The sequence below is a fragment of the Xenopus laevis genome, chromosome 8L (assembly GCF_017654675.1).
Source record: "Xenopus laevis strain J_2021 chromosome 8L, Xenopus_laevis_v10.1, whole genome shotgun sequence".
Lineage (NCBI taxonomy): Eukaryota > Metazoa > Chordata > Amphibia > Anura > Pipidae > Xenopus > Xenopus laevis.
Window position 1 is genome coordinate 133,455,943 of NC_054385.1, and position 13,325 is coordinate 133,469,267.

General features: G+C 46.3%; 1 protein-coding gene across 2 annotated transcripts in view; it reads right to left on the reverse strand.

The window, feature by feature from the left end:
* dennd4b.L (DENN/MADD domain containing 4B L homeolog) overlaps positions 1-13,325 on the reverse strand; it is a 37,902-nt gene that overhangs the window by 1,999 nt on the left and 22,578 nt on the right. For both annotated transcript variants that reach the window (XM_018231714.2, XM_041573818.1), the window contains exons 10-28: positions 12,048-12,192; positions 11,763-11,938; positions 11,589-11,689; positions 9,597-9,812; positions 9,368-9,513; positions 8,689-8,828; positions 8,465-8,588; positions 8,189-8,395; positions 6,774-6,902; positions 6,538-6,688; positions 5,532-5,714; positions 4,250-4,716; positions 3,895-4,011; positions 3,362-3,537; positions 1,722-1,884; positions 1,361-1,609; positions 989-1,088; positions 714-879; positions 551-615 (exon numbers count right to left, since the gene is read on the reverse strand). In XM_018231714.2, the coding sequence (XP_018087203.1) occupies positions 551-615; positions 714-879; positions 989-1,088; positions 1,361-1,609; positions 1,722-1,884; positions 3,362-3,537; positions 3,895-4,011; positions 4,250-4,716; positions 5,532-5,714; positions 6,538-6,688; positions 6,774-6,902; positions 8,189-8,395; positions 8,465-8,588; positions 8,689-8,828; positions 9,368-9,513; positions 9,597-9,812; positions 11,589-11,689; positions 11,763-11,938; positions 12,048-12,192 (3,221 nt within the window). The remainder of the gene's footprint in view (positions 1-550; positions 616-713; positions 880-988; positions 1,089-1,360; positions 1,610-1,721; positions 1,885-3,361; positions 3,538-3,894; positions 4,012-4,249; positions 4,717-5,531; positions 5,715-6,537; positions 6,689-6,773; positions 6,903-8,188; positions 8,396-8,464; positions 8,589-8,688; positions 8,829-9,367; positions 9,514-9,596; positions 9,813-11,588; positions 11,690-11,762; positions 11,939-12,047; positions 12,193-13,325) is intronic.

Sequence of the window (13,325 nt, forward strand, 5' to 3'; positions counted from 1 at the left end):
CACCTAGAGCTCTGGGTTCAGTTCTACAGACCCGATCCCCAGGGGACAGAGAGAGACAGTGATACCACTTTATAGATCCCTGGTAAGGTCTCACCTACAGCTCTGGGTTCAGTTCTACAGACCCGATCCCCAGGGGACAGAGACAGTGATACCACTTTATAGATCCCTGGTAAGGTCTCACCTAGAGCTCTGGGTTCAGTTCTACAGACCCGATCCCCAGGGGACAGAGAGAGACAGTGATACCACTTTATAGATCCCTGGTAAGGTCTCACCTAGAGCTCTGGGTTCAGTTCTACAGACCCAATCCCCAGGGGACAGAGAGAGAGAGTGATACCACTTTATAGATCCCTGGTAAGGTCTCACCTAGAGCTCTGGGTTCAGTTCTAGAGACCCGATCCCCAGGGGACAGAGAGAGACAGTGATACCACTTTATAGATCCCTGGTAAGGTCTCACCTAGAGCTCTGGGTTCAGTTCTGCAAAGCAGGTAGTATGTCTCACAATGCAAGATTTAGGGGTATGTACTAAAGAGGCCTGGGGCAGAGTACTCACCAATATCCATGTGATCCCTCCCGAGGGCAGCCAATGTTAGGAGTAGCAGTTCCCGGTATATTCCCCTAGACAGAGAGAGAAGCTCATTGATTGTTGCACTGGTGACATCATATATACACAATATATACACATTAGTGGTACACGGTGGGAAGGAAGTAGATACCTCTGCATACTCTGTGGTGGGGAAGGCTGCTCCTGTAAGATGGATATGATCAGGGAAATCGCTTTATGAACCTCATTGAGTCCCACAAAATTCAAGATCTTCTCCAGAACATCCAGGGTAAAAGGGTGAGTGTGGTTCCAGGAATGGAGGTGGATGGGGAGGTTTCCTGAAGAGGAAGGATCAAAAAGTTTGTACATGGAGGTGTGTGTTTGTGTATGAGAGAGTGTGTTTGTGTGTCATCGTTTCATGGCAGCAAGTGCAAATGCCGATCTTACTGTTCAGTTTCCAGAGGACATAGAGAGGAGGCCACCGGTCTGGGTCCTGCAGTAACACATCCCACAAAAGCCAGACCCTCACCCGAGGCAGCTCTAGGACCTACGTGAGAGAGAGGGGACAGTGGCACCTTTCAGTTCAGACATGGACCTCAGTATAAAAAGATAATGAATGAATCTCATGGGTCCAGTTATTAATGAGTAAGTTGAAAACTTCTGGCATGCGCCTTCCAGTAACCCACCACTTTCCAACCCATCCCTGAAGTTCTGGTCTAATGTATGATCTGAACCCCATCTAATGCTCTATGAAGATGTCGCAGATTGGTGGCAGCAGTGTGATAGTATCAAGTCCCAATAGCCAAAGCCCATACTGACCTGTGACTGGCGCCTGATGTGTTTGGAGGCCAACACCAGCTGCAAGAGGTTACTGGGCAGTGCCATGCGCTTGAAGTACCACACTAGATTCCAGTAGATGATGGGGTGGCTGTTGACCAGCTCTGGTTGGGAAAGGACATCTCCTCCTTCATTCTCCAGTAGGCTCTCCAGCTCCTTGCGCAAGACCAGTGGGCACAGGTAGGCCACAGTAACTAACTCAGAACTCACACTGGCCACACGAGGCTGTAACTGGAAGAGAGGCACTTTGCTATAGAAATCACAGATACCATAGCCTCAGAAGAACCTACACACTAACACAAGCAGGTGCAACTACGATTCAACAAGACAAAGAGACTCCTACTTGGGCAGAGTCAGAGTATCCATTGCATGGCGTGCGGCCCGGCCCGGGATCATCCAGAACCAAACACTGGAAGCGGTCACTCAGCACCGGCCCAGAGCCCCCAGGGGCTGGGGAATCTTCATCTGTAGAAGGCTGGAGGGAGGCAGAGGAGTCCTTGGAAGAGCTAATGTGAGACAAAAATCATACTAATGACTAAGTCCAGAGAGTAAAGTGTAGAGAGGGAGGTACTGAAAGGGGGAGATCCACGGATTTTGTATAGAGAAGCCTTGGTGAGAGGGAAGAGATTAGGAACGTGGTATTTTCTTCTAAGACAGCTTTACAATTGGTCTTCGTTATCTATTTGGCGTCCTTCCTGGTCTCCCTATTTCCAGTCTACAAGTGTAAATGCTGTTTAAACTATACCCTCAAAATTAATATTTAAGCAACAGATAGTTTATATCATATTAAGTGGCATATTAAAGGGAGATCCCCTGACCAGAAATACTGCAGCTCTAACGGTAACAGGGAGAGATCACCTGACCAGAAAAACTACAGCTCTAACTGTAACAGGAAGAGATCAACTGACCAAAAATACTGGAGCTCTAACGGTAAAAGGAAGAGATCACCTGACCAGAAATACTGCAGCTCTAACTGTAACAGGAAGAGATCACCTGACCAGAAATACTGCAGCTCTAACTTTAACAGGAAGAGATCACCTGACCAGAGATACTGCAGCTCTAACTGTAACAGGAAGAGATCACCTGACCAGAAATACTGCAGCTCTAACTGTAACAGGAAGAGATCACCTGACCAGAAATACTGCAGCTCTAACGGTAACAGGAAGAGATCATCTGACCAGAAATACTACAGCTCTAACTGTAATAGGAAGAGATCACCTGACCAGAAATACTGCAGCTCTAACTGTAACAGGAAGAGATCACCTGACCAGAAATACTGCAGCTCTAACTGTAACAGGAAGAGATCACCTGACCAAAAATACTGCAACTCTAACTGTAACAGGAAGAGATCATCTGACCAGAAATACTGCAGCTCTAACTGTAACAGGAAGAGATCACATGGCCAGAAATACTACAGCTCTAACTGTAACAGGAAGAGATCACCTGACCAGAAATACTACAGCTCTAACTGTAACAAGAAGAGATCACCTGACCAGAAATACTGCAGCTCTAACTGTAACAGGAAGAAGTGTGGAAGCAAAAGGCAAAACTCTGTCTGTTCATTGGCTCATGTGACCTAAGAAGTTTGTTTGGTATGTTTGTGTGCACAGTGAATCCTATGATCCCAGGGGGCGGCCCTTATTTTCTAAAATGGCAATTTTCTATTTATGATTGCCCAATGGCATATACTAATAAAAAAATATATTATTATGAAAATGGTTTATTTACATGAAGCAGGGTTTTGAGCTGTTTAATACAATATCTTTTTATAGAGACCTACATTGTTAGGGGGGTATAGTTTTCCTTTTAACTTGCAACCAACTAACAGTTGAAACAGAAAGCCAGATCGCTGGAGAACAAAAACAATTAAATCACGCAAAGGCCCGATATAAAGAAATCAGGACCAACTGCAAACTGTTGTGAAAGTTCATTTGAAGTATACTGGCCCTTGAAGAGCAGTTGCAATTGGTCAGGATACTGCACCTGTATTGGCTCTGCAAGTCGGTGATCCTGATGTTGAGGAGGGGCACAAAGTATTTGCCGCAGAACGTGCAGACGGTTTTCAGGTTGGAGTCATCAGATGTCCAGCCGGCCATGATGTCCTCGTCATACACCAGAGAGTGGCAAACTGGGCACAGAGAGCAGCTGGACAGCATCACCTGGGACAGGGAGTCACTAAATGGGTTAATGTTTGTAATGTACCATACCCATAATGCACACGGGCACATGCTATATCCCTGGTGCACAAAGTGCTTTAACACAGTAAGTCAGGTCAAAAAAAAAACACACGTCCATCAAGTTCAACCTTAAGTCTATATATAACCTGCCTAACCGCCAGTTGATCCAGAGGAAGGCAAAACCCCATCTGAAGTCTCTCCAATTTGCCTCAGAGGGGGAAAAATTCCTTCCTGACTCCAAAATGGCAATGGGACCAGTCCCTGGATCAACTTGTACTATGAGCTCTCTCCCATATCCCTGTATTCCCTCACTTGCTAAACACCATCCCACTGACTCACCTCTGCCGCCGGCACTTCATGTTCCCCCTCGGTCAGTCGGTCGGTGGATTTGTGGAGAGTGAAGCTGCAGACGGAGGTGTCCGACAAGTCAACTTCACTTCCCAAGGAGACCGAGCTCTGAAAGAGAGTGCAGGTACGAAGAGTGGGTCAGTGCAGACATAATGGATGGACCCCTTCTAACCAGCTTTTCCAAGCACAAGGGTTGGGACCGAGCAGCACCAGTACATATAAAGATCACTAATTTACTGGGAGTTCCAGTAAAATGGTAGAAAGTCATGTGACAAACCCATAATGCTTTGCAAGAAAAGTTACAGTATCTCTCCTGCCAGTGGGTAGTGCTGTGCCCCTCACTCACCTCAGAGGCTGTGGACTCTGGGCGCCCAATGCTTTCCTTGAAGCTCCTCCAGTGCTGATGCTGATCTCCGAGGGAGATGAGGGGGGATGGTTTTTCTGAAAAAGAGGCCTTTTTGCAAAATATTGAGGCCCTCCCAGGCTTCCTGGCAGGGGAGAGAAGCTGCTGTATCTTGCCTGTAAACTTGTTGCGTTTCCCATTGCTACTGGTGGATGAAGACTCTCCTTCATCTCTGGCCGGCCGACAAGGCAAGGCCTCTGTGGAGCTCTCGGTCATCAGGACTTCCGAGTCCTCTGAGGTTACAGCATCACTGCCAGTGGCATCTGTTTGTAAACTGATATTGGACAGGCTTCCATTCTCTGAGGCTCCGAGAACAAGTGGGGTCCCACACGGCCTTCTTAGAGAGCCACTCAGTGATGGGCTTCCATCATGTCTGTTGGGCATCTTCATACCCTCCACATCTTCCATCACTGGGAACCAAATGCAAACAGTCATATTACAAAATATGTGGCCTATAGCCTTCAAAAGCCCAGCTAAGTACTTACACTAGGTACGTGTAATTTGAATAGAGAGGGAGGGTAGGACCGGAGACGAGGCAGGAGATACATAGGTCAGGGAAGGAGAAGAATGGAAGGCAAAGGAGGTACATACATCAGGGAAGGAGAAAAGAGGGGGCAGATGAGGTACATAGACTAGGGAAGGAGCAGAGAGGAGACATTGAAGGTACATAGACCAGGGAAGGAGCAAAGAGGAGGCAGAGGAGGTACATAGATCAGGGAAGGAGCAAAGAGGAGGCAGAGGAGGTACATAGACCAGGGAAGGAGCAAAGAGGAGGCAGAGGAGGTACATAGACCAGGGAAGGAGCAGACAAGAGGCAGAGGAGGTACATAAATCAGGGAAGAAGCAGAGAGGAGGCAGAGGAGGTACATAGATCAGGGAAGGAGCAGACAAGAGGCAGAGGAGGTACATAGATCAGGGAAGGAGCAGAGAGGAGGCAGAGGAGGTACATAGATCAGGGAAGGAGCAGACAAGAGGCAGAGGAGGTACATAGATCAGGGAAGGAGCAGAGAGGAGGAAGAGAGAGAACAGAGAGACAAAGGAGAAGGTACGGGAGTGAAAGTGCAGAGAGTACAAAACTGGGAGATGAGGAATTAGAGATTGGGAAGGAAACAGAAAGGGCAGAGATATTATAAAAGGGAGGGAGGAGAAGGGCCATACAAATATGGGATCTATTATCTGGAACACTTTGGAAAACTTTGAGATTTCATAGTGCAGACAAACTCACTGTGCGTTAGTGTGGTCTCCACCATGTCACTGTCACTCCCGGTGCCACTAACACTCCAGCTCTTTACCAGCTTCCCCGATGAGATATCATGCAATTCCCTGTGTGTGCTCCCTGCCCATGTGGCTTGGCGAAGTAGACTCAGTCGTGGAGGCAGATCAGAGGCCGCGTGTCTTTGCAAATGTGCTGAGAATAAGAGAAAAACTATGTGACTGGTGCATTTCTCTGACGGTTCTGACTCCTGAAACAATGTAGCAGAAGCCAGCTTATAAACAGGCCTGTCTGAAAACGTACATTGTTAAAGGGATTCTGTCATGATTTTTATGATGTTCTTATTTCTAAATGACACTGTTTACACTGCAAATAATTCACTGTACAATATAAAATGTCATTCCTGAACCAGCAAGTGTAATATTGGTGTGTAGGTGCATCTCAGCTCATTTTGCCTGGTCATGTGATTTCAGAAAGAGCCAGCACTTTAGGATGGAACTGCTTTCTGGCAGCCTGTTGTTTCTCCTACTCAATGTAACTGAATGTGTCTCAGTGGGACCTGGATTTTACTATTGAGTGTTGTTCTTAGATCTACCAGGCAGCTGTTATCTTGTGGTATGGAGCTGTTATCTGGTTACCTTCCCATTGTTCTTTTGTTTGGCTGCTGGGGGGAAAGGGAGGGGGCGATATCACTCCAACTTGCAGTACAGCAGTAAAGAGAGACTGAAGTTTATCAGAGCACAAGTCACATGACTAGGGACAGCTGGGAAACTGACAATATGTCTAGCCCCATGTCAGATTTCAAAATTAAACATAAAAAAATCTGTTTGCTCTTTTGAGAAATGGATTTCAGTGCAGAATTCTGCTGGAGCAGCACTATTGACTAATGCGTTTTTGAAAAAAAAATGTTTTTTCCGTTTAAGAGAATAGAAACTGATTTCACTCGCATTCAAATTTACGAATAACATTGAAATCAGAGAAAATAGTTTATTAATTCATATTAGAAGATGCTGCTCACTGTCTGTCTGTGAAAGGCTGAGTCTGGTCTGTCTCCTTTTTCGTTTGAGGGGCTGGCGGAACTGAGCGGCTCCCAGGACCACATTGCGCAGCTTGGCCCAGCGTAGGCGCCCGCTCTGATTGCTCGAGGGCCATTTACTTTCCAATATGGCCTGCAAGAGAGAGGGGGACACAATAAGCAGATATATACAGGGGCTCCAGTGTGGGATATACACATACAGAGCAAGGAGCAGGTACCTTATTGTAGTATCCATAGGTGATGATATTCGGCACAATGCCAGCTTTTCTCATTTCAAGCATAACCCTCACCGCTAGAACCGGCTCCCCGTATTGACCGCACAGCTGCATCAGCACCCGGTAACACACCTATTGGCCAGTGTAACAAAAGTCAGTAGCCAGATCCACAAATGAATGATGGGGTCGAGCGCTACTGAAACATCATAGGACTGAATCCACATACTACTTGGCTTGATCACTCCATTGACAGAATCTCGTGCTGCTGCTGATTGGCAGGTTACCGTTAAAGGGACAGTTAAAGGAGAATTCAACCCTAAAGTAAAAAAAACTCTATCCCCCCCCTCCCTCCTCTCCCCCAGCCTAGCCGTTACCCCAGGCAAATGCCCCTAACTCTTTACTTATCCCTCAATGCAGATTCTGTCCAGCGGAGTTCACAGCAGCCATCTTCTTCTCTTCGGTAATCTTGGGGAAGTAAGTGCTGTATTAGTGCATGCGCAGTTGCAGCATTTTCCCAGTTCGAGACAACTGTGCATGCGCCGAAAGTGACGGAAATTGCCGAAGCTCCTGTCTCATTCTTAAGATTACAGAAGAGCCGGAACATGGCTGCCATGAACTCCGCTGGACAGAATCTGCCACGAGGGGTAAGTAAAGAGTTAGGGGCATTTGCATGGGGTAGCAACTAGGCTGGGGGGAGGAGGGATGGGGGTCTATGTGGGGTAGGGTTTTTTTACTTTAGGGTTGAATTCTCCTTTAAGTGTACAAATAAAAACTGGGTAAATAGATAGTCTGTGCAAAATAAAAATTGTATCTAATATAGTTAGTTAGGCAAAAATGTAATGTATAAAGTGACTGGATGTGTAACATAATAGCCAGAACACTACTTCCTGCTTTTCAGCTCTCTAACTCTGAGTTAGTCAGTGACTATAAGGGGGGCCACATGGGACATAACTGTTCAGTGAGTTTGTAATTGATCCTCAGCATTCAACTCAGATTCAAAAGCAACAGTGTGCCCCCCCCCCTCAAGTCACTGCCTGGTAACCAATCAGAGCTGAAAAGCAGGAAGTAGTGTTCTGGCTATTATGTTACACATCCACTCACTCCAGCCTTTATACATTACATTTTTGCCTAACTAACTATATTAGATACATTATTTATTTTGCACAGTCTGTCTATTTACCCAGTTTTTATTTTTATACTGAACTGTTCCTTTAAACACCAGCAGCGCACATGATCCTGTGCCGGGAGAGATCGGGTCCAGCAATATGTTGGGGTTTTGGGACATGCACCATAAAGATCATTATTGGTCACGAAGAGCGACGGCATCTTGGTGCTGTGTTTGGGATACTTGAAAAGTGCACCTCAACATTAGGCCCCATGTTCATTGTCCTTAAAACAGAAGCATTATATCCACTTACCTCATCAGGTAGGACCACTTTCTTATTCTCCATCTGCTTAAGGGCATCGTAGGCGGTCTGAAGAGCCCACACTTTGCTGGTGGTGGCACGCACAAATGTGGGGAGGTAGATAAACCAGAGTCCATAGCAGTGTCCCAGCAGACACTTGGCCCACATATCCGGCATGGTGGAGTACTTCTGTGCTACACCCTGAGCCATTTTGATCTCCTGCCACAAAGAGAGAAATGTCAGAAACCTGTAATCTTTAGACCCATCTCTCCTTCCTTAGCTAATCACCTGCTTGGTCCGACGTGGGGCAGGGCTACTTGGGGCACTGCTTTTTGATTGGTTCAGTGGAGCCATCAGCAGATCTTGTGGTAGGTCAAAGAGCTCCCTCCTGAGAACTGGGAAGGTGTCATACCTACAGAAGGTGGAGGGAGCAACATAGGAAGAGTCTGTATGAGTACTGGGAAACAAATGGAAAACTCAGGGAAGTGTGTGAATGGTAAAAGGGCTCTCACATGTACTGAGCAGGCGTCTCGGCACTGCCATGTTCATGAGGTTCCTCAGCTGGCATGATGAATACAGTGTGCTCACTGCGGTGAGACTCATCCAGCTCCACCAGGTGTAAATCCTCCATCTTTTCCCCATCTATTTGTACCTGAGAGTAAAAAAAAAAAAAAAGAGAGAGTTGCTTTAGAGAGCCAGCCTATTAATGCAATACTGCCCCCCAGTGGTACAAATTGTAAAATGCCCCTGGGGCAAACAAAACCCTATAGTAAAACTAGGGATGTAACGAATCCAACGAATTCGGTTCAGGATTCGGTCTTTTTCAGCAGGATTCAGATTCGGCCAAATTGCGTGACCTTTTGTCACAAGACAAGGAATTGAAAAATATTTTCCCCCTTCCCATCCCTAATGTGCATATGCAAATTAGGATTCAGATTTGGTTCAGTATTCGGCCGAATATTTTGCGAAGGATTTGGGAGTTCGGCCGAATCCAAAATAGTGGATTTGGCGCATCCCTAAATAAAATGGGTAATGTAATATCCCATGTTACACTAAGTAAAAAGGAAAGTGAATTATGTAAATCACATTCCTGCTGTCGATACAGTTTCCCAGCAGGCATCTGGGACGCTCATGTGCAGCATACAGTAGAAAGCCGTCATTTACAAGAGACTGATCTCGGCTCACCGGTACCTTTTCTATGCAATTATCAAAGAACTCCAGGCAGGCGTGCCGGTCACTAACAAAGGAGCAGTCTTCTATAAACTGTGTAAACATCTGAGTCTTTAGCATCTGTGCGTAGAACTTCTGGTGAGCCCGATCTCTGGACTTCCGGAAACCTGAAACCAGAACAGGGTGGTCAGTGATCAAAAAACCAATTCTCACCGACCATGCCCCGTCTATCACTTCTAACCACACTTACCCTCCACGTTAAACAAGTTGCTGGAGTCCCGTGTCCGCTCAGAGGGTGCCTGGGTGATAGGCAGCAAGAAGGAGCGATATCCCTTTAATAAGCAAGCCATGAACCTCAGAAAGGCTGCTCGTACGTCCAGCTCTAACTGCGTCCGGCGTCCATAGATCAAATCGTAGTCTGTCAGCAGAAACTCCAGAGTTGCTTCCTCCATGGGTTTGTTGTACACTAGCAAGACAGGAGGAGACATTTGGGCTTCATAAGTATGGCCACTGGAGATCCACAAACAATTCAAATAGACCTCATGTTAGTGCAGCTACCCATGGTCTGCGACTGGGGTTGAGAACCTAGCGCATAAATAAAATGGTAGCGGGATGAAAATATAGAAGTATCAGAGTGAGGGATAAAAGTGTCCAGTGGAAGAGCAGGGACAGACACAACAGGGAAGGGACAGGCATGTTAGAATCACTACGTGGAGCAGAGGATCCAAGATACTGTAGAAGGCAGGGCCGGCCTTAGGCCTATTGGACCAATTGGGCCCAATAGGGCCCCGCACCTCTGGGGGCCCCGCACCACAGGGCAGCACAGATAATATTTCCCTCAGCACATGATGCTGCCTGGCCTGCCCCCAACTTTGAGAGTTCAGCCCATCCCCAAATCCATAGGTCCAGCCCACCCCCAACTCTGATAAGCCAGCCTATCCCACAACTCCATAGGTCTAGCCTGCCCCCAACTCTCATAGGCCCAGCTTTCCTCCAACCTTGATAGGCGCTGCCTGCCCCCAATCCAACCAAGCCTGCTCCCAAGCTGAATCGGCCCAGCCTGCCCCAAACTAATTGGCCCAGTCAACTCTCCTATTTCCTCCCTCTCTCTCTTACCCTGTGTGCCCCTATTATGTGCCCCTATTTCATCCCTCTCACTCTCTTACCTTGTCTGCCCCTTTCCTTTCTATTTTGTGCCTGTATGCCCTTATTTTCCTAAATACTTGGTGTGTCAGTAGCCAGCAACACTTTGTCTAGGGGCCCCGCCAACATGGTCCCAATTGGGCCCCACATTTGATAGGATCAGCCCTGGTAGAAGGGGAGGCAGGAATATCAGAACCATCAAAATAACTATGAAAACAGTGGACTTAGGGAAGGAACAGTTAATGAGGGCTTCCATTTTAATAGACCTAATTATAATAATATAAGTAATGGTAGATGGTTCACGCAAGAGGAAATTCTAAAGAGACTAGAAGATGTAAAAAGAAATAAAGGTCAAGGACCGGATGGTATTCATCCCAGGGTACTAAACAAGCTCCGCTCTTTGATTTGCTTAATGTTTCAGGATTAATTGAGGTCTGGCATGGTGCCGAGAGACTGGTGAATTGCTAATGTGGTGCCGCTATTCAATAAGGGATCCCATTCTCAGCCTCAAAACTACAGACCAGTTAGTCTGGCATTAGTGGTAGGAAAGATTTTCGAAGGGTTAATAAAGGATAATATACTGGTTTCATAGCAAATCATAATACTATGAGTTTGTGCCAGCATGGTTTTATGCGTAATAGATCTTGCCAGACTAATTTAATTGCCTTTTATGCGAAAATGAGCAGGGACCTTGACTCTGGGTTGGCAGTGGATGTGATCTACTTAGACTTTGCTAAAGCATTTGATACAGTGCCACACAGAAGGTTACTGGTTAAATGAAGGGATTTGTCCTGGAACATAACTATACTATAACTTAACTATGTAATACTGATCTAACAGGGAGTGACAGCAAAACTGAGCACCATGTCACGTTGGGTGAAGCAAAGGTAAGAGACAGGGTAAGTAGAGACAGAAGAGGAAAGAGACAGGGTGTGCCAGTGGAGCAGAGGAGTCAGGTACAGCAGGTGGATCAGAGGTAGAAGAGAAGACTGAAAGATTGGCAGTGGAGCACAGGAGGCAGCATTGCAGGGGAGTGGGCAAGGCAATGGGTACCAAGCAGAGGTAGTTCATGTGTAGGCCAAGCGTGCAAGTAGCTCACTCTCGTCCAGCTGTTTGTGCAGGTCAGTCAGGGTGCTCAGCAGCACCTTACAGGGTTTGCGGGGAAGTGACCGGAGAGACGAGATCTTTTTCTCTTCGCTCCTGGAATACAAATAAATGATCAGAAGAGAAGCTTAACTCCTGAGGCTCCAAGTTGTACAGTTCTTCAACCTACTGGAATAGGGTGTTAGTGTCCAGATCCACACATAGAATGTCCTGCGGGGGGTCGTGGAGGTCAAAGTAGCTGGAGTGGATCCCCACGATAAATGGAACAGGGGCACAAAGTACATCTGAGAGGGTGAGAGGGCACAGAGGGATGTAAGGGCACTGCCATCTCAGCGGAAATATGATCTGCAGAGGAACAAGGAAAACGCATTCAGACTGGGGCCCCAGTGACATGGAGCTGGCAGAGAAGGAATGGCCATTAACAACCACCCTGCCCCTGCCCAGGGGCACTCACCGACACCAACGCCTCCCCCACACTGGTCAGCACATCAGGCCTCTGCGAGTGGATAAGCACTTTGTTTTCAGTCAGAACAGCAAGAAGGAGGGTCACAGGCGTCTCGGGGCCCAGGTTCTGCAGAAGAGTCACATAACTCGCTCCACTGTAGGGGAGGGAAATAGAGTTTTACTCTCTTACTAGTCCTTTAACTTCCTGCAGTATGGCAGCTCCCACCCAGATATAAGAATGGCAATCAATAGAAGTTAAAGGGATACTGACAGTTTTTTTTTCCAAAACACATCCGTTTATAGTGCTGCGCCAGCAGAATTCTGCACTGAAATCCATTTCTCAAAAGAGCAAACAGGTTTTTTTATATTTGATTTTGAAATCTGACATGGGGCTAGACATTTTGTCAATTTCCCAGCTGCCTCCAGTCATGTGACTTGTGCTCTGATAAACTTCAGTCTCTCTTTACTGTTGTACTGCAAGTTGGAGTGATATCACCCCCAGCAGCGTAAAAACAGAACAATGGGAATTATTTGCAGTGTAATTTAAAAATAAGCAACAGCATAGAAATCATGACAGAATCCCTTCAAGTGTGCGGAGTTCCCCTTTAACCGTTCATATCAGTGCATCTGTCATTCGCTGCAGTGGGTTGGAGGGGAGTATAAGAATAATACAAAGAGCAGGAGGGTTTGGGGGCAGCAGAAGAGGAAGCTTACAGAGAGTCTGCATGTGGGCGGTTATTGAGTGCAGCTGCTTCCCCAAAAATCTCACTTCTGCTTTACCTTTTTTACCAGCAGGTGTTTGTCTGATGTTGTTCTGCACCTAGACATGTGTGTGTGAGCTGTAATCAGATTGTACAGCCATGGGATCCGTTATCCACAAAGCTCTGGATTACTGGAAGGCCATCTCCCATCAACTCCATTTTAAGCAAACCGTTTGAATTGTTTTAAAATTAAAAATTCTTGTTCTAATACTGAACTGCTCAGCTGCAGACCTTAGATCAATGGACTACAGATGTGTACAGAGTGTGTGTATATATATATATATATATATATATATATATATACATGATCCTTGATAAAGGCCCAGATGTGGGCCGAAACGTTGGACACGAGAGTGACTATTCAAATAAATATTCACGTTTGATTGAATAAACTGGAGTGCTGGTCCATCTTGAAAAGCTATATATATATATATATATATATATATATATATATATATATATATACATACACACACTCTGTGTCACTGGCTGAAACCCTTTATTACCTGCCTCCAGCATCCTATTTC